This window comes from Amblyomma americanum, chromosome 3, assembly GCF_052857255.1.
Source record: "Amblyomma americanum isolate KBUSLIRL-KWMA chromosome 3, ASM5285725v1, whole genome shotgun sequence".
Taxonomy (NCBI): Eukaryota; Metazoa; Arthropoda; class Arachnida; order Ixodida; family Ixodidae; genus Amblyomma; species Amblyomma americanum.
The window spans coordinates 191,969,726-191,991,295 of NC_135499.1; the positions used below are offsets into that span (position 1 = coordinate 191,969,726).

Genomic DNA, 21,570 nt, shown 5'->3' on the forward strand with positions numbered 1-21,570 from the left:
TCTGCTGTTCTGCACTTACCACACGCGCTTCGGTCCTGGCACAGTGGACGCTCATTCACATTTGCTCTTAGCGTGGTTGTACCGAAAAACAGACGTACTAAGCTTCTAGGTTAACAGGCACACTAACAGGAAAATGTGACGCAATCTGAACCCTTGCTCTTCCTCTCACTCAACAGCGCGCAAAAAAAAGTGGCGCTTAGCGGCGTAAAAAAATGGCGGTAAACGGCCCGCGAAGTAATTTCCCACACGCGCAATGACTTGAATTATAACATTATAATAAAAACTGCGCATTTTACAGCAACAAGTAGTGAAAACCAGCTCAGCCGCAGCCAGTTCTGTCAGTATTTGCGAAAGCGTTTACAAAGCGCTGACAGGCCCTGCGTACAGGCAGGCGCTGCTGTCACCATCCAAAAAGCGCTGCGGAGTAAAGAGAGAGAGAGAGAGAGAGAGAGAGAGAGAGAGAGAGAGAGAGAGAGAGAGAGAGAGAGAGAGAGAGAGAGAACTGCGCTGCACTGACCGTGGCGGCGTGGTGGTGCCTGTGGATGAGGGCCGTGTGGTGGTCGATCGAGTCCAGTGACCGCTGCTGCTGCACAGAGCCACGGCGCCGCTCGGGCTCCACTGAGTGACGCCGGAGCAGGGACCCTGCGCACACACGACACCGACAGTGATTGAGTCAACCAGACGCCGACAACAACAACAAAAATTAAAAAATTACGGGGAAACTTAATTCAATTGCGTGTGTGATGCGATGGCATAGCGCCACTTGGCACCTAAGTCCGATGAACTCTCCCCCCCCCCCTCCCCACACACAGTTGCCTTAAACAGCATTACGGCACCCCCATATACCAAAACGCCACTACACACTACCTAGGCTCTGGTGTGACGTCGCAGCGTCAACGCGATATGGTTCGACAAGCCTTTTATGCTATCGAATAATAATAATAATAATAATAATAATAATAATAATAATAATAATAATAATAATAATCTACACCATCAACATCCAAAACTCCTCTCCCCACTAGTCAAATTCGACTGATGAAGCACAACTGCAAGCTAGCTTCACCGTGCGCTTTCAAGCTTGCGAAGAAGACAGCTTCACAGGAGCACAAAAACGCCTCTTCGCCACATTGCAAAGGCGCCTGGCGGGACGCTTATTCCCAGCACAAACGCGGAACCTATAGATTCCAACACAAACAGCGCTTAATATCTTACACTGCATAAGATTCGCAGAACATATAAGGTATTAGGACAACTTAGCTTCTATTCACGCAGTCATATGATGCGTCCACGACGCACAGTAAAAAACACGAATAGCGATCGTGAACGTCAAAGGCCGCTTGCGCGCATAAACGCACGGAAAAATAGCGGCACTCTCAGTACCCTGAGAGATACGGGCAAACGGCACCTTTTAATGCGTGCTTTGCGCAACGCTTGACGAACTTCGCTTGCTCAAAAAAAAAAAAGTTATCCGCGAATTTTCACCTGCTCAGATTCATATTACAGGCATTGTTTGCAGAATAAAGCTCCTCACTACACAAGCGAACACGAACACTTGCGTATTTCTGAGCCTTGCTTAGCCCGTCTGAGGCCAGAAGATTGTAGCGCTTATGGAGAAAGTGGATACGATCGTTCAGCGAAGAATTCAATTCGGGCTGCGGCAAAGCTCCAGTAAATATTCCTTCTGACTTGCGCTTAGACGCCGGCAGAACTTTTGCAAACAATCGTGAGCGCTTCACGCCGCCGGGTTTGTCTTTGAAATATCTTGAAGTAAAACAACCAGGCGCCGGCACTCCGCCAAAGAGGTATTTCGGCGGGGCCCGCCTGTAAGCGACCAATAAATCAATGACAGTACGCAAAAAAAAAAAGAGGCAGCAACCCCACGAGATCGAGCGTTGAACAGGGAAGTTGCATTAGGGCCAGTTCGTGGTGCGCCGGTTTCGAAAGTTGCCCTCAAAACAACCTTTTTTGGGAGGGGGGGGGGGGAGCCGAACTTTGCGTCGATACATCTTAGCGAAGTTGCCAACAGTGTGTTCTACCCCCTACGGGCTCAAGACGAAGCCAGTGAGATGATATTTAATGGTGCTTCGAGGAGGGTTTTCCTAGGAAAATAGCACCGAGGGTAGAGCAAGAAACCTTACGCTAATGACAGCGGAAGTTGCTGATGCAGCAAAGTTAAGATGGCACATAAAAGTTAAACGCGAAAGGCAAAACAAATGCCAATAAAGTAATCATGACGCTCAAATTTCTCGCATAAGAACAGTCCAGTTGCGGTGTGTCAAGGTATACGTTTTAAATACGATGCCATATTGACATAATCACCCCGACGATTCACTGAAATCGGCTGAACTGAACTCCCATTGTGTTATGCGCAGTGCCCAAGATTAAGAACGTTTATGAATGGCAAACTGAAGACGCTCGAGCCCTCCCTGTCGCAGAGTTACAGGTCAAGAAATTTCTTAAATAAGAAATAAAACAGATCGGTGCACCGCGATGAAATTTCAATACCTCCATTCGGTTGGTAGAAGTTACAAGCTCCCAGTGTACAGCTAGGATGCAGGGTTTCCACGTTTGGAAGGTATGAGCACACTTCACCCTTCAATAAGCACAGCGCGGCAAAAGAAAACAAATAAATACGTATATGGTAGCGGAGCAATATATCTGATCGACGACGGCTACATCTTGACACAACCTCATTTCGAGAGAGTACACTTGCCGCCCGTTTGACTTTAATTACGAAAATGCAATCTATGATCGGACAGCGATTGCCGGGGCGCGGGGAAAGTCCATCGGGACGGGGATGCGAGCTGGAGGACGTAAGCGCCATCGGAGCCACTCATCGCCGCCGCGCGGGTCGATATCCCGGCGGAGGCGCCGCGTCTAATTAAGGGTCGCGCGAGCGTGCAGCAAACACCCGGCCACGCTGAGCCTCTGGCGGGGAAGGGAGAAAAAGCGGGGGGGGGGGGGGGGGGGGGGGGGAAGAGGAACACATCCACGTGTGGAGAGCCAACCGAAAGCTTCGCGGCCAGCCGATGGTTGTAAACACTCCAGAGACAGGCTCGATACGTCTTGCCGGATACAATGCAGGCGGGCGGGCGATCGAAGGAGGGTTGCTCGGACAAATGACAAAAGGGGAGGGGGGGGGGGGGGGGTGCAGCGCCGACCGTGGCTAAAGGTGCATCACATGGGTGGGCGGCCGTCGAAAGCCTTCGGAAGAACGGAACAAGCCCTTGTTAGAGATGAGTGCTCCCCTATCACGCCGGGAGACTTTTGTTTGGTCCTTCTAGGTGTTGAACACCGGATCGAGAGAGGGCTGCGTCGATCGAAGGGGGTCCGGCGAAAGATACAGCCATAGCTCTGCTTTGCCCAAAGCAAACACGAATGAGCAGAGCTCGCTGGGCGGCACGCGAGAAATCACCGCTTGCGAAAAGCGTTAATGGAGGCGAACCTCGCACACGCTGAGCGTGCGACGTTTGAAGCGCCGAAGCTGCACAGCTGCCGACGAGGGGCGATGCCGACGCGGCAGAACTGCGGGCCCATTAGCTGCTCCCTCAACTAAAGACGTAGAGGCAAACAAAATCCGGGGCAGTACGAAATGTTCTCGCGAACAAGATTCTGGGCATGCCTTTCCGAACGAAATGACAAACAAACTCAAGACTAACAACGACGAGCGCTAATTTATACCGCGCATGCCGCTCATTAATGAGCGCAATCTAGAAACCTCCGCGCACTTAGAGAAGAACAAATAGTAAAAAAAAAGGTTAGAAGAGGCTGCGAAATTATAACGGAGAGAAATACATACTCCCCCACGGCAGCGAGCTTAACGCGCCATGTGAACACGCCAACGCATAATATGTGCACGCGCGGTCGTCCCCCTGTGTTTGCGAGAGGTTTACGAAACTAAAACGACGCAGATTAGCAATGAAAGACAAAACACGACTAACGTATGAGTAACGAAGCACGAACGAGAACACGAACACGTAAGCGTTCCCAACATAAGAGCCGACAGAAGCCGAAAAACAGCGTTTGTCCAAAAAATATACAGGACAGTGCTCCTCAATGGAGTATCGTGTTCTAAGGCGAGAGCGTTAGTACCCCCATGTCGAAAAAAATTGTCCGGCGTGGGCAGCGTAGTCGTCGTTGCGGTTCGAAGTCTAGCAAACGGCCGCTCGGGCAGCCTATAGGTGGGCCACCTAGGTCACGTGACCTTGTGGCGTCATCACAGCCTGTCCATCGTACTGTGAGCAAACTGACCACCGTGGTAGGCGGCAGTTAAAGTAATGGCTGACCGCGAGAGTTTGCTCAGGGAAGAGCAGCCTGTCTCTCACAAGCCCCACCGGTGGCAGCCATCGCAGGGCAGTGGCGCATCGCTTGCACCACTGCGCCAGGAGTGGTATGAGGACTCCCAGCGAGCGAAGAATGCAAAGTCGAGAATTACCAATTCCCTATATATGGCCATTAACGCTATCGCGTTACGTGTCGCCTTCATTCAGGGGTGCCGGGGGTGCAGCAGGCAAAAATCTCGAGGATCACACGATATTCGCTTCTAGTCTCGACATTCGTCACCTTTTTCAATGCTCGCGACCCTGCAAAGATTTCTTCTATACCACCGCTCTCATAGCGCCTGCATCAGCCCTCCAGGAAAACAAATGAGGAGGAGGAGGAGGAAAGGCAGGGAGGTTAACCAGACGAATAGCCGATTTGCTACCCTGCACGGGGGGAAAGGGGTGAGGGGAGAAAAAGATGAATGATGGTGCTTATGAAACCATTTTTGTTTTCGCTCCCCCACTGGACGCCACTGCCTCAATTTTTTTTTCATCGCTAGCGCGCACGTCACTCCACGGTTTCGGGGACTATCGTCCTCGGCCCTCCTGGGCTTAGGAGCGGCGCTACGGTAGCCCCGATAAGTGACCAACATAAAACCCGGTTGCCCGTATATTTTGGACAAGCGATGCAGGTAAGCTTATTAACATACCTGTTGCAAAAGGTCCTCTGTGTCCCTTATCTCCTACGTAAAGCCGCTTTCGCATTCTTCGTCCCCGACAGTGCGTTCATAAAGGTTAAGAGTGAGGACTTCGAAAGCGTGGGTTCACAAACGCAGACAGGAAATAAAGTGGCACGTTCAAACAAGGAATAGGAAACAGCTACAGTTATAGCAAACACGAACGCGACACGCGAGTGGAAAGTCACCTATTCAACGACGAAAGTTAACCTCGGGATTGTTTTTCGGGAATGGCAGCGACGTAAATAGAAAAAAAAATTAAAAGAAAACAGGGGAAAGAAAGCACTTTTTGTAATCTTGGCGAAGTGGCTGCCCTGGGATGACGAAATGCGACCGGCGAAGCGACAAAAAAAAAAAAAAAGAGTGGGGTTCACTAAGCCGCTCATTCAGCCAGACCCTCAAGAGACGAGATGGCGGCGGCGGCGGAATAGCAAAAATCGCGCCGGTGATCGAGATCGGCACGCCAAGTGGCCCTCTCGCGTGTCTGCGCCGCATTACGGCGCTTGGGCAACGTTCGCCGGCCTCCGGTGTGTGTCGTTTTGTGTAAACAGAAGGGCGCTAAAACGGGGCCACATCGGGGAGGGGGGCCTACGCGAGGTCTCTGCCCGATCGCCGTTCAAGCAGCTGCGCTGTTGCATGCGCATGTTGACACCAGCCACCGTGCGCTCTTCGCTGCCCGCCGTGGTTGTTGAGTGTTGATCGCGCCAGTTCGGCTAGTGGGCATGAAGTCGCCCCCCCCCCCTCCCCCAGAAAAAAAAAAAGACTCAGAAGCAGCGTGGTCGAGGGCACGTTACTGGAAAACTGTCAGCTGCTGTTTAAGTTTGCTGTGTGTCACCTCCTGCACCAATCAGCCCCACTCCTAATCAAGATACAAACTGTAACCACTACTTCATTTTCGTTATAGATGCTTTCCCGGTTACGGCACCTTACACGCTCCAGAGTCGGACATTTTTTTTTTTTCACCACCGCCAACGTTTGCCTTTAATAGGCCAGCTAAACATGAAGGACAGTGAGGAGCTTAAGATGACGTCGGCTGCAGCGAGGACGGGAACCGAAATTGGGGCTGTTGAGCAGGCATCCTCACACACTACAGCGCTGCGACCTACACGTCGAGCGGAAAAATGTATCGGGCTAGTTATAATACGACACCAATTTCGTGTATGGCGGACAGGGACTCACTCAAACTGGCATCGCACCATAACTGAAATACGAATGTTATAAGTACGACTGACTAGCTTAGCGCGAAACCCGTCAATCTTCTGGACATCCGCTTCTTCAGGCGGTTGCGATAAACCCAGCGCTGCCACTTTGTACATCTATAGGGCTCACAGTCAGCAGGCTCTTAGGAGCACATGGTGCGTGTTTTCTTCAAGCGCGTGAAAGACTACGTGAGCAGCAAACGCGGTCACAACTGCTGTGTGGTTCCAAGGGAGAGGGCAGTTTTATGCGGGCAAGGCGCATGTGTCGATTGCCGCCGCGTGCCCTTTCTGTCGAGTTCAGCTCCCTTCTTCACGGTCGCACGTGTCACGAAAGCCACAGAGCGCGTCGTCCTCGGGGCCGCGTTGCCAGGAGCAGAGGGTTCCAGAACCGAGATTCTGCCCACACGTCGGTGGTGCGCTAGACGCTTCTATTGCCGGCTGCTTCTCCGCGTTGCCACGAAGTTGGGAGGGGGGGGGGGGGGGGGGGGGTAATGAGGAGGGCGCTGCTCGGAGAGAAAAAAACGTGACGCACGACAGTGGGTCGACGCGATTACGCGCCAGAGTCCCCAGCTGGCAAGCCTCGTCGGCTAAGATTAGCGTCGCGCTCCCGTCGCACGGCCACTGCGGCCGCATATGGCGGCGGCCAGGAGCACCGCGTGCAAAGACGCAGAGGAGACGGCCTGCAGAAGCGAGGCTGCTGTACAGGCCAACGCCTCGAGGCACGCCCGGAGAGCAGCGTGCACGCGGACGTATACTACTAGCGTGACGTCGACTCCACATCGCTCGCTTCCGGACAACCACAGCCATTCTAGGCTACTCCTGCTGGAACATTTGGCTCTCAAAACGAAGCACCGAGTTTTTGAAGAAAGAACCGACGAACCGAAAGCTGCTTAGCGCGCTGGCAATTCATCGCAACACATGAACAGAAGTCGGAAGAAGCGCTCGTCGCGCTCTGTTCCATCGTCCTCGTCTGCTGTGTGTGTCGACAAATCGCAGAAAAGAGACGCTTTGAAACGCGAGCTTCACATTTGGAAACTTCAGCTCCGCCGCATCCGCCAGAACGCGCCACAACCGAGAAGCGACGGCTCCGGTCAAAAGTCGCGCGCATTAGCGTAGCGTCGCAGAAACGATGTCTTAGCACGTAATGAGGCAAGAAACTGACCTATGGGTCAAATTTTTAAGCACATTAAAAGTGCAGCACAGAACATTTTACGTGCGATTATCCAAATCACAAAACTAAAATAACGTGAGCTAAGCGAGCTCCTGGAAAAGTGCCACGGTGTTTATAACGGCTAAGAAAAATGAAACTTAGCTACTCATCCATAAAATTAAACAACGGTGTTAAATAGATTTGTTTTTGGTTCCTGAGTAACCGCGCATATGCTGTAGTGAGGACTGTTCGACATACGTGCTTCACAAAAAAGCGAGACTGAAAAAAAAGAAATCAGTAAACTTTCTATTTCGTTTCTTTTTTTTAGTTTTGCTCCTACAGAAACTGGATGTCTTCACTTCTGCAGCAATCAAGCGTCCGCGAGCGCCTTCAACAGCGCCGACAAAAAAAAGGCGGCGGAAAAATGAAGGCCCCTGTGCCGAGACACACAAAGAATGAGCCATAAAGAAGAGACGAAAAGGAAAGCATAAGTAGGCGAGAGCAAAAAAAAAAAAATGAACAGCCCTGGCAGCCCCAACCTTGATTACGAAACAAAACGGGGAAGACGGAGCATACGTTCTCGAGGGGCCCAACTGGAATCTCGCAGCGAGCCGCGCTCCACTCGCTGCTGCTCCGCGTGCTCCGCGATGCTCCTCTGCTCGCTGCATCGCATTGAGCGGCGGTGTGACACAGAAAATAAGCGCCTCGGGTCCCCCGCCGTGCGATCGCGGGGGCGTGCGAAACAACCAGAGAGAGAGAGAGAGAGAGAGAGAGACGGGCGCGGACGACAAAGGCGGCAGAGCGCCGCGCACGCGATTCGTCTCCCGCAGTGCGCTAATGCAGCGAGCAGCCCCGTCTCGCCTGAAGGACAGAAAAGGGGGGGGGGGGGGGGGGTGCCGCCGCAGTTCGCACACCCACGGAGAAGACGGACGACGAGGATACAGGGCACCAATCAAAACCGCGGACGTTATACGGGGAGCCCCCTTAGCGACAAGCGTATCGCGTGGGACAGAGAGCTGCAAGGGTGGGGGCAAGTGTGACTTGTTAATGAAAGGGTCCGACCCAATGTCTTGGCCGAGAATCATTAGCGCCTGGCTGTCACGCACAGGCGGGAGTGGCCCGTGCGCCTCGAGGCACTGCGCTGTCGCCCGGTGTCCGGAGAAGGAAAAAAAAAAAGACTCAAAAAGGACAAGGGCGTAAATCACGTTAGCCGTGCAGAGCAGAACGTCGGCGATAGAGTCGCCTGTGTCCGTTGTATGCATGTGCCAGCGGCCATCTTGCGCGCCGCGCTGTATAAAATGTTACGCAAGCACTAAGCGCAGAAAGCCCTTTTCTTTCTTTTTTAATGTGGTAGTAGTAAATGGTTTGATTAAAATAACAATAAAAAGGAAGGAAAATATTTTTGCTAGCCCCGGCATCTGCCATCGATACTGAAGCACTCGAACTGGGGCAGCGTTAATAAAGGATAGAAGGCAGAGTGGAGAAATGAAATGAAAGAGGTCAGGGGACAGGAAGAGAGGATAGAGAAGAGAGTTAATATACACAGTCTATTTACACAATAATAAATATGCACAGGTTGCGCACCTGGTTAGTTTATGATGAAGCAATTTTTTTTTAATGCGCCATTTCTGCATTCCTTCTAAGGAACGCAAAATGGCGCTCATGTTGATGTACAAGAGCCTGAAAAGCAAATTTTGCTCAGCTTGTAGTCTAAAACACTCAGCAGCTCACCCTGAGAATCACGTAGCGAGAAACGGGAGAGTGTGTGTGTGTGTGTGTGGGGGGGGGGGGGGGGGGGGGGGGTCTGTACAAACAATGATCCCTCGTACGATGCCATTTCCCCCCATCAGCGGTGATAAATCACCCCTCTGCTCGTTTCAACGCGTTTCATGCCATTTTTCGTCAGAAAGTGGCTCGGAATGAAGCGCGCCGGTGTCGAAACAGGTTGGGTGATGCTGATGACACGTGTTGGTCCAGCTACAGAACCACTACAATGCAGCACGCGCAGTGTGAGGCAACTCTTCTCTCAGTCCTTCCTCTATCCCTTCCCTCAAGGCGCGGTTCAGGTGTCCGTCGATATGTGAGACAGATATTGCGCCATTTACTTTCCCCCCAAAACCAATTTTCAACTTTCCTTTCATTGTTCGCGAAAAGACAAAAATGACACTCCGTCCACAGATCACGCAACACAAAGCACTCCTGCCTTTTTGCGCCTATAAATAGATTTCTCTCATCCCGCACCCATACCCTCACAAAACAAAAAAAAAAGCCAGAAATGAACTGCAACACAATTGAATACTGGGCCATACCATTTCTCCCTTAAGCAAGCAGCATCGACGGCAGCACAACACAAAAAGACAATCTGGAGGACGCTTAAACTTCGTCTTTAAGAGTGAGACGCCACAGCGTGTTGCAGCGTTGCCAAGGGGTGCACGGAACGCCATCACCCGTTCGGCGCGACGCGTGGCTTGTTGGACAATTTAAGGAAAAGACGCCTGTCTCGCTTATCTCGGTGGAAACCCGAACCGGGCCGTAAGGGAAGGAAAATTAAATGAAAATTGGTTTTAAGGAAAGGAAATGACGCCTGTCTCACAATTCTCGCTGGGCACCTGTACCGCGCCGTAAGGGAACGAAAATACCTTCCCTTACGGCGCGGTTCAGGTGTCCACCGAGATGCGCCATTTTTCGCTCACGGCCAAAAACGCCGATGCCGACGACACCGGCTTTTCTGCGACACGAGCTCCTTAACACTGTCGCGTTAAAAGAAGTTGACAAACGAACTTCATACTTTCTTTTGTTTAAGAACGGGATAGCAGTAACTAAGCTCTCCCGTTCTCGTTTCCCGCTGGCTTTGCTTCCTTCCATCCCGAAAACCGCTCCCCGTGTATGCAGAACATGCATTAACCATTCCGTCGTGGAACAGCAGGGGAGGAAAGGCGGCTCCTACATTTTGCTAGGAAATATTTAAGTGTTAGCCCGCGCACCCGGAGAGGAAGCGGCTCTTTCTCGGCGATGGTCTACGCAGCTCCGGGCGCAGTGCCGCATCACTCGAGTGACGCTCACTTCACTGCGCCATATATGCGACGAACAGAACCCGCGCATGAAACGTCGCAAAAATGAGAAGGTTAGACGCGAGCCAATGGACGGGGGAGGTGGGGGGGATTACGTCACTTCTATCAGAGCCGTCCTCGAAGGCAATGTTCGCTATTAAGGCCGCTCCACTTTACTATCCGCCGGTGGTCACGGGACCGTAAACACGCCCGGCGCGACTTCCGTCAGAGTGAAGTGTAGAAGGCTCAGGATGAGAGGAGCAGGAAACAAAAAAAAAAAGCAATACGAACAGGCCGCGGAAGCGACAGCAAGGAAGGAAAACTAAATCAGCAATATAGATGCCTGTCTTTTTCCTTTTTTTTTCTTTTCGCGTCTGGCTATGTGCTTGCTCCCTATTATACTTTTTTTTCCCCCCACCACGGCACTCCCGCTGTCGCGTAAGGCAGCAGCTGCGTCGATTCGACGGCCTTTCCCAGAACGCGCGCTCCCGCTGCAAATGACAGGCGACAAATCAAGCGACCCAGTCTACCGAGCAGGAGCTAGACGGGCTCATCGCTGCGTGTCGTCGGACCCGAAAGGAGCTCTCTGCCCACGCACCGCCTCCTGGACACACCGCTCGCAGCATGCAGACCGGAGAGAGACCGTGGACAGGCGTGATCGACGTCGTCCATCAGGCTCGGCAGCGCGCGCCGCGGAGATGGAGGGCCGTGACGGTGCCCTTCTCCCGCGCCCTTTGCGGGGAGTCCCCGTACGCTGCCGCGCGTGCCGCCGCACTACGTGTACCGCTACGCGCTCTGCCGCGCCGCCACAGTCGCAGCAGCACGCGAAGAGCGCAGTGTGCTGCCTTCCCATGCACGCGCGGCAACCGTGGTGCATAGACGCCACTGAATGATTGACTGACGAACGCCTACTGCCCTGGTCTTATTAAACGTTTTCCCAAGGAAAAATAAAATAAAATCAAGACTTAAGGTAGAGAAGGCACCTGCGTTAAGTTTGGTGGCTTTTGAACATCGTAATAATCGTCCTGTGTGCTCTTTTTCTCTGTCCCGTTGTGCTGCGCTATGTCTTCTTCCGGTATGCTATACCAACTAGCCCAAACCACCACTTTGTTAAGATCGTAAAAAGCCATCGTAACAAAGCACCAAAAGGAGCACATAGCACAATGTTCCGCGGCCGTGTTGACTGCTCGCCAGGGAGTAAGTGTTTCAGCGTATACGGGGAACCACCGCGTTACGAATGTTCTGGCAATGGTCCCGAGGTCACCATACTACAGCACTATTGCCGCAGGCATTTATTTCAACACCCATTCTTCTTTCCTACGGAACGCTTGCGAATAGCAGCTGTTCTCGGAAGACTTGCTTTGCCATAAGACTGCAGCGCTTTCTTTCTATTTAAAGTTTTGCGCTCCTGTGCCGCCCTTCAGAGGATTGCGAGACCTAAAAAAAGAACTGATAATAAAGCAACGTCTTCAACTTGCCCATACTGTAATCGCAGATCTCGTCCAGCCTGGGGCACAAATCGGACGCTATTCAAGACTGGCACTCCCATACGTCAACGACACCTGCTGGCGGTCCAAGAAGATTTCCATGAAGTAAACGTCACGGGAGCCAAAAGAAGTGGGCCACTCAGCCTTTTGAGAACGACCGGCAGCCATTCTTAGTGGAAAAAAAAAAAACATCAGCAGTGCACTGGGGGAGAAAGAAGCTCAACCCTTCCCGGTCCAGCGATTTCAAGCGGAATCGCCAACTTCAAAGACTAGCAGATGGTGAAAAAAGTCCTACTGTTTTTAGGGCGAATAGAACTATTTATCTACGTACTCTAGCAACGTTGTGCCGTACAAACGAACGCTGCTGCCAGGGAAGTGATGAAGTGTTCACGCTCTGCTCTCGATATCGATGGATATAGCGCTGCGTCCATTTGAACATGTGCGCGAAAAGAAACGGCGTTTTCTTTTCCCTGAACACATGCAGGTGGACTAGCTGACCTCACTTCGTTCCTTCAAAATAAATTCGTCATTAAAAACTTACTCGCACCGGCTGGAAGTGTTCGCAAATAACAATGATTCCAAATGGAATCATCGCGGGGTGGAGCTCCGTGGCACTTTTTGAGTTCCTGTCTGGTAAAAATACCGCGTTTTCTGACTTTTCTGCGTTCTATATGTAAAAAAAAAAACATACTGTCTTCTAAAGCAGATGACTACACTTAGACGGCTACCACTTAGAACACGGCTGCCGCGTTGGCTCAGTGGTTATGGGACTCGGCTGCTGACCCGAAAGACGCGGGCTCGATCCCGGCCGCGGCGGTCGAATTTCGATGCAGGCGAAATTCTAGAGGCCCGTGTGCTGTGCGATATCAGTGCACGTTAAAGAACCCCGGGTGGTCGAAATTTCAGGAGCCCGTCACTACAGCGTCTCTCATAGCCTGAGTCGCTTTGGGACGTTAAACACCCATAAACCAAACCAAACACCTAGAACACGCGACTTTTAGAGGGTAAGGGAAGTATACAGATGTCTGACGCCTCACGTTGTGAGGTGCAATCAATCAACGTCGATTCGTGATGCGAACAAAAATTATTCATCGCGCAAACCCGACAAGAACAAGTAGAACGCGAAAGCGATGAATTTATTTGCAATTTCGGTGGTCAAATGAAAGTAAAAACTGCAAGACAATGAAAAGCCTTGTGCAGCCACGCCACTATAGTTGAAAATCATGACTTAACTCGCCAGAAAAATAAAAGACACACGACGACACAGCACGGTAACTGCTTAAAAGAATAGAATACGAAGAATAATGCGACTACAACAAGAAGCACCTTTGGTACACAAATGCTCCAAAAATTCTATACTGGCCCGACCTTTCAGAATTTAATTTCCTAAATTTCACTTCCAGCTGAAAGCTGGATACTCTAAGTTCCGAATGCAAATTGCCAGGGCCCTTCACAAGGGATTGAAACCTGAAACAAAAAAAAACATGGCTACCTCTAACACACCGTTTCCCAACAGAACCAATGCTCGGGAAAGACCGCGCACTGGTCCACACACTATCATAAAAAGAAGAGGTCATACTCGCATCTTCGACATGAGCATTGTGGCTCACGCAACTCTGCACCTACAAAAATCGCACTGTTTCAATGGTTTTCATAAGGAAAAAAAATATTTTCACTGAACTAACCCGATTACGCATTTCACACCCACAAGGTCCCAGAGATTTCGTTTGGAGTCACGAAAAGAAAATGAATAAAGGAAAGGCTAAGCCCACGCTTTCTCATTTTTGTGAATTACCTTCTTCCTTATGACGCAAAACTCTGGATGTCAATTTTTTAGTGCAAAGGGAAAAATTTGGGGGCCTGAAGGGATTAACATTTGCACTCAGGGAAGGGAAAAATTTGGGGGCCTGAAGGGATTAACATTTGCACTCAGGGATGCGCCGGACTACAGAGGTTAGTCGTAAGACTGCGATCCCCGAGTCTGCAACAAGCACCATCCGCACCAGCTGATAGCGTCACGACTTAAGGGTCACAGCAAGCCATGTACGCACAATGGCAGTGCCTAAGCCACTCAGCAATATGAATGAATACCGCAACTCAGTCACGCCATCCCACTCTTTCTGTCTCGTACAGCACTCAATAAATTAATTAGCTTCCGCTAGCCTCGCAGTGTTGTGCTCTAAGTGCGCTCTGAATAGCTACGTTACCACCTCGTGTAATGCATTCATGTTATTTTTCTTCTTTTTTCAAAACCAGTGCGTGCACTGCGCTCTTTCAGCGTGCCTTGAGCAGCGGCAGTTTCCTTGACGGCGACTGGAACAATAGTAGAGGGAAAGAATAACAGCGGACGCTGACGACACGCAGCGAAGCGTGACCGCCGCGCCGAGATAAAGAAAAGACGCAATGCAAAGAAGGCTGCCGCTGGGCAAATAACGCTACGAGGCAAGGCGAGTACGCCGGAGCACCGCTCCGACGAACGGCCAAGGAAGCTACATGTCCCCGGATGTTGGGCCGAGAGTTTTGGCGAGACGTTAATTTAGGTCATTCAACTGTGTTTGCCTTCTTACAAGCGTTGACGTCAATAAGCGGCATGTGGTGCCGGTCTGGCACTGTTCAGCGGCAAGGAAGAATGCTGACTAAATTGCTTCTTGGCATATGGGGTTCAACGTCCCAAAGCGGCATGGTCTATGAGGGACGCCATAGTGGAGGACTCCGGGTTAATTTCGACCACCTCCGGTTCTTTGATGTGCAATACAAGGGCGCCTTGCGTTTCGCCTCCATCGAAACGCGGGCGCCGCGGCCGGGGCCGAACCCGCGTCCTCAGGCTCAGCAGCAGAGCGCCCTAACCACTGAGGCACCGTGGCGGGGCGTTTGCAGACGATCATCGTCTGTTCTAGGGCCCGTAAAGTCCCCTTCAGGACATAAGTCTCTACCAAAGAAACCGAATCAGCCCTATCCTGCGCCATCGCCACCTCCCTAATAAACCTCGGCCGCTGACCGCTAAGAGTTTCCTTTCCATTCGTATACCCTGTTTTACGCTGACATTACAAGATTTCAGTTACTTCAACAAATAGTGTTAGGCAAATACTCCTGGTGGAATTCGTAAAGAACACGAAAGTGGACAGAGGTGGTGTTGGTGTGTTCAATTTCCACTTGGGTGTCGGCACATTCTTGGGGAACGGTGCTTAAACATCAGACCTATACGTCACATTAATGGACGTTCTCGCAGGGACTCTAAATGGAATAGCGCGTTCACTTGAAACCTCCTACGCACTGAGAGACTTCTCAACATACAGTAACCTATAGCTTCCTTCCACCACGATCAGCGAGCCTGCAAACAGTGGCATATTTTCCTGGAATTCGCTTCACGGAGCATGCAGCACCAATTTTCCTACCGGAAGTTCTTACCGCAAGTGTCTCCTAAAAATTACGAGAAAAAAAAATAAAGAGGTCCCATCCCTTTGCCACAGCGCAATCTGTAACGCAAATGATAAGGGCATCGATAAGGGTGTAAGATCAAGTTGGCCGCTAGGCCAGAGACGAAGCACAGTGGGCGTCATCTAAAGCGAATAAGGCAAATGCAATTGGCTGCGCGAAAAGCGTATGCAATTCGCGAGTTTGAGCACGATGAGCAACTAATTTCGCTTACTCAACCCTCGCTACTGAAAACTGCAGACTCTTGACGCGATGCACATTCATGCTACAACTCCTTGGGAAGTGTCCCTTTCGCCAGTTTTCCCCCGAGGTGATGAACGCGCTCACGTCCACATGACGTCCACATTTTTTAAGAGCTATTCCTAAACGCATTTCCAGCAGTGGCGCCGGGTGTGAACTCGCATTGTCCCTTTCCCAAGTTTCGACGCTTGCAACACTTCTGTTGCATGAAAACAACACGCCGCCGCTATGGCGGCTGCTTCGCACGACAGAAGGACTGTCAAAATCGGAGTTTCGAAGGAGTTTCGGAGAAGGCAAAACAGGCAGGATGAGATACAAAAAAAAACGGAAACCGACGGCACACAGTTGGCATGGGGCCCAAACTACTCGAACCTGCCGCGCACCACTCTGTCACAGGGCGGAGGGGGGGCACCGATAAAGGCGAACGAGGAGAACAAACCAGAGCGCATGCGTAGGCAAAGCAGCCACACCCCGTCTCACAAAATGTATGCACGTACCAGAGAGAAGCACCCCCTGCTGAAACCACCAATCCGAACTTCCAGACGCCCCAGCCGTCCCACAGTCAGCATCAAGAGTCGTACTTCAGCAATGAGCAGTTTTTTTTTTTTTGACGCAATGACCCACTGGAATGCCCTGCCCAACAACACAGTTTCATGCAACGATCGCAAATCATTTCGCGCGAAACTCGCCAGTCATTTTCAGAACACGTGAACCTTTTGTTGCCCTGTACTTTTCCCTGTTTCTTTTTCTTCCTGTATTTTTCTGTATTTTTTTGCTTACCCTACTTGTAACCACTTGATCCTCCTTGTTTTTTTTTTGCGTTTACAGTTGCAGTATTGCGCTCATTGTGCTTATGTTGTCATCATGAGTGCATTTACGCAAAACCATTTGTAAGCCCCTCCTTATGTAATGCCCTCGGGCCTTTAAGGTTGAAATAAATGAAATGAAAACTGCACCTAATCATCCAGGGGCGGATTTATGGGCGATTCTTGGAATGGGCTGCAGAAGGGGCGTTGACATTAGCCCAATGTACTGCATGAACGCTCCTCGTTGCAAACAAAAGTCGGTGTACTCTCATGGTTTTTCTGCGCAGAAATTTCATAATCCACACTATACTGTTCTCGCGCGCCTCGCAGTGGTACGGGTGACGGCGCAACAAACACACGCACCACAGGTCGGTGATTAAAAAGAAAACAATGCAACTCGGCCCGGTGCTATTTAAGACTGGTCAGAGGAAGCCGGTTAGGACAGCAAGCGAGCAACGCGCGCTTCGCAGAAACGCCTTGGCAAGCGCTTAGCGACGCAACGAAAAATAAAATCCGCCGCCATTCGGCTCACGAAAAAGCTCAACGAGGCACGCAGTACCGCAGTTTTACGAATATCGTGTCCCCGAAAGTAGTCGACGAGATTCTGGTTCGTACCCTTCTTCGATCATCTCTCCAGCGCACAGGAGAGATAAATTTTTGAAGACCATCAGCAGAAGAGAAAAGAAGAAGAATCAGCCACATCGTGTACACTGTAATTGTCGGGAGTGTGGCGAAAAAACCGATTCGACAAGTGATGGGCTAGCGACTGCAAATGCGCGCGACAATCGTGCACCTGTCTGAGGAACGAAATGTGGCAGAGCCACATCTCGCACTGATCCTAAGAGAAACAGCCGGGTCTTCACGTCTACGTTCGCCGCTGGAAGGACAAACGGACTTGTCACAGTCTGGGCCAATAACGACAGTGCCGCGCTGCTTTCTCGAAGAGCTAGAGGTGCGCGCCCCTTCAGAACCGACCGGGTCACGCGCTTCCGGCCAAGGAAGGCCAAGACACGCCGCGAGCATTAGCACGAGGACGCGGGGGACGAGGCTTCATTTTTCCGAGCGAAAACGTCGTGGCCCGAACGGGCGTTGGAAGAAGCTGCGGGCGAACGGCGCAAGCCGGCGAAAACAACCGACGACAACGCGGGCAGGAAGGGTGCAGCGCAAAGACCACCGGCGGACACTGGAGACACCAGAGCACACCGCTGCCAACGAAACGAGCAATGAATTCTGCGGCTGGGGCGCGCCCACCGACCTGGTCCCGGGTCCGGACGCAGCTGTCCCGCGAAGGCGGACGTGTTGCGGCGCTTCAGCTGGAAGCGCAGGCCACGGGCGAACGACGAGTGGTGGCCCTTGGAGGCGTGATCCGCCTGCTGCTGGGCAGCGCGGTCGGCAGCGGGCTGGGGGGCTGCAGCCTGCTTGCCCTTGGCCGTCGGCGGAGGGGACTTGAGCGCCCGCGTGGGGGACTTGGAGGGCGACTTGTGGCGGAACAGCGCCGCGCCGGCGTCGCTCGCGTGCAGCGTCAGCCGGCTGAACGGCGAGCGCGCCTTGACCGAGCGCGGGGGCACCGGCGGCTCGGCGGGCCCGGCGTCGCCCCCCGAGGGGGGCGGCTCTTCCAGGGTCGGCGGCAGCCGGCCTTCCTTGGCCAGCGTGCGCATGGCTCAAGCCCCGTCGGCAGCGCTCCTAGGCACGCAACTGGGCGGCAGGCCCCGGGTGGACTCCGGCCACATGGCACACGCGAAAACACACCACACGCGGAGCAGCCGGCGTGCGCGCACTCTCCTCCGGCGGCGGCAGCGGCGCAAGGGGGGCCCCGCGCGCAGCCCCGTGACAGGCGCGACCCAGGCGCCGACTGCGACGCGTAGAAGCCGGCGCGGAGCACTGCCGCCGCTCCGAGCGCCGTCCGCGGAGCGACCTCCGCGCGAAGGGGAGAAGAGGCACTGCGGACGACGATGCTTCGCTCTGCTCTACTGCCGAGGCCCGTTTTGCTGCTTCTCGCGTGCCGCCTCCCTCCCTTGGCACCCCGCCCGCCGCGACTCTTGTCTTTTTTGCTTTCGGTAAAGAAGGCAAGATCGCAGGGTAATGCGGTGCACTCGACGACACGAGCTTGGACTTGGGGTCGCGTTCATCTCGAATCGCTGCTCCGGCTTTACGGCGGAAAAAAAAAATAGAGTACAGACGTATCGCTTCATCCATCACCAGGCTTCGCCCATTTACAGTAGAAGCGGCTTTCCGTACACGGAGCGTCTGGCAATTGCGAGGTGACGAAAGAAAAAAGGATTTCTTTTTCGCTGAGTCACGCTACAGAGGCGCAAGCAAATGCTGCAGGCCACTAACTGTCCACTTGATAATATTATTTTTATTTATTTTAATAAGCGTTCAAACTAATTAATGTCCACAGGGGGCGATGGTACACCTGTTAAAAAGACAATGTTGGCAACATGAAGACCCTCCGAAGGAACAGACCACCAGCCCGCGGCTGTCAGCTTACATCACAAACCACGTACGAGCGAATCCCACTGGCCAGTGTGAAACACCGAGTTCTGCGCCATATAACAAGCGGCGCAATGTATCGGTGTCGATACAGTACACGCATCTCGACTGCGTAAAGAAACGCCACGCTTTTCGTACGCAGAACCACTCAAAAGATAGAAAGAAGGTGCGGTACACAAATGCGCGCGTTTCAATTCTTGGCTGCTCGCACTGGCATGAGGCAATGCTGTCCCCTCTCTTCCTCTAGCCCTTCAAAACAGCGAGGAGGGGGATCGCAAGACGTTTCTCCATCCGATTGCGCCGCACGTTCTGTGCCGGACGCTCGATGAAAAAGGAGCTTTCTCGAACGGCCCCCCGCTGTTTTGTTTTTTATACTTTTCTTTGCACTTGCTTTTTACTCTTTTTTTCGCGGCGTCTTATGTTCTTGCCACGGCTTAGCAGGAGCTTCAATGCAATCGGCGTTCCGGCCAGAGCCGCCCTGCTTCCTCCAAAGGGCTCAAGCGTAGAACTAAGCCGCGCCCCGCCGACGTGACGCTGCCGAAAGCGACGTTTGTTCGTCAGCGAAGACAGCAGGAAACAAATAACAAGAGGAGGAGGAGGAGGAATCTTGTCGCCTCGCGTGGAAGCACTTGTACTCGTCGCATACGCCCACTACGAAAAGACGCCGCCCCGATGGGTCGAACCGTAAGACCATCAAGTAAATGAGCAGTCGCATGCAGCGGTACACTCTCGATTTCGAAACATTCGGCAGGGGGTCACGTGGAGTAGGTGCACTTGCGAGTAGCGATGTCGATTTGATTTTGCGGGTTTCGCAATGCGGACCCGACCAAGGCAGGGCCATAGCAACGGTATTATGCAGCGACCCAGGCCAAAAAGAGGGAGTCAGATTTTGGGGCAGTGCCAGGGACGATACAACAGTGCTTGTTACCATGGCTAACGGCGGTTCGTTGCGAATAGATATGCGTGCGGGGTACGAAAGACCCCCCCCCCCCCCCCCCTTCCCGAAAGAAAACGGTGCAACAATGAATGCTGCGCCATTAACGATTTCTGGTTTAGGGAGGTGGAGTTTATGTTCTTCGCATTGACGAAAACTGCTGTACGCCCACGCTTACGCACCAGCGTCGGCCGAACAGAGAAAATTTTTATTCAGCGACCTTGCGCGAACACCGGGACCTGTCAAACTACGAACCGACCAGGAGAAAAAAAAATCATGTTATTTAGGCAATATTACGCGAACTCTTGAAAGGCAGAGCAATGAGCTCTTGAAAACAACAACCGCAAGAAAAAAGAAAAGACAACATGATTCTACAAGATAAGTGACAAAGGAAACAAAAGATCGGAACCTGTTGGTGAGGTGAAAAAGCGGTTCAATCCCTCCACTACGGAACCTGTTATTTTTTCTTCTTTCACTCCCACCTTTATCCCCCCCCCCTTCTGCGCGGTTATGGTGCCCAGCGAGAAGTGAAACAGTTACTACGCCATTCCCCCCCCCCCCCTCCCACACACAAAAAAAGGACAAAAACAGCGTAAGACGTGAATTACATTACACAGTTTGCTGACCACGAAAAGACTGCAAACTGCGGCACTTCCAAACAGTGACAGGTAAAATTCCTTAAATCCTTCTGTTTTTGGTCTTAATTCAGCAGCATTTCACTCGACCATCGCCAAAGGTCCTCGCGTTGCGCGATTGACTAAACCGTGCCGTGGGGTAGGGGTGAAAAAGCGAATGAAAGAAGCAAAAAACAGGTGCCGCAGATTTAGACCACCCGGGGATTTTTAACGTGCGCGGACAACACACACACACAGCACACGGAAGCCGAGAGCTCTGCCGAGCTAAGGAAAAGGCTGATGGCGGAGACTCCTCAAGGCTTGAGTGCAGCTACTGCCATGTGTGAAATGCGCTATCGTTTTCCCACGATGTATTTCATGCATACATCTGCTCTCGACGACCAGATCGACTGTCAGATCTTTCTCCTCCTGTTACGCTATAGCCACAACGGATAACGAATCAAAGTGGCTACGAAGGAGGGAAAGCAGTTGCCCGAGTAATCGGAAAATGAAGAGGAATTAAGGAAATCAGAAGGAACAGACGGAATGAAAGAACACGCGCGAAGACTGCAACCCCTACAAGTCCACCTTTAAACATACAGGGAGCCGTAAAGTTGCGCCGCCGACCGGCTGCGCGACATCTAGACTGCCTGCAAATAAGCGGCATGAAGCGGTACCTAAGCCCGATGGCAAGCGACTGAGCGCGTTTGCTCCCATGGGCAGCCTTCGCTCCGAGCGACTCGCGCAAATGGCGCGCCTCGGGAGCGAAAACGGCGCGGAAAACGACAACACTCGCACTCTGCAACAGCAGCGCCACCGCGCGAACGTCACGCTCACTTCACCGCTCTTACCACGGCCGGTCCTCTTGACAACCATTGACAACGGAAAATAGGAGCGCCTCTGGGCTCGGCTGAAACTACCGGATTCGTTCGTAGAGGGCGCAGTGCGCTCGGCAACGAACCTACGCCTCCGACGAGCTCCGCGAGGTACCGTTGCTCTACGGCGGTTCGCTTTGAAAGTGTGCGCCTCGTGCGCTGCCACAACACGAGGAATGACTTCCGTCGCCTTGAAGCGACAGCGCTACCGATTTAGCTCTCCGAAATCATAATTTCTCCCAGAGTAGTCAGAAGCTGTTCTATCGAGTACGTCACTGTACTGAC

The 21,570-nt window shown here is 52.2% G+C and overlaps 1 protein-coding gene across 7 annotated transcripts in view; it reads right to left on the reverse strand.

Moving 5' to 3' along the window:
* Nucleotides 1-21,570, reverse strand: part of LOC144125713 (5'-AMP-activated protein kinase subunit gamma-1-like) — a 261,476-nt gene that overhangs the window by 86,982 nt on the left and 152,924 nt on the right. For 6 of the 7 annotated variants that reach the window (XM_077659350.1, XM_077659349.1, XM_077659353.1 and 3 more), the window contains exon 5: nt 518-642. In XM_077659350.1, coding sequence (XP_077515476.1) covers nt 518-642 — 125 coding nt within the window. Of the gene's footprint in view, nt 1-517; nt 643-17,624; nt 18,226-21,570 lie in introns of those variants that run through there. The other variant, XM_077659354.1, reaches the window with a different exon arrangement.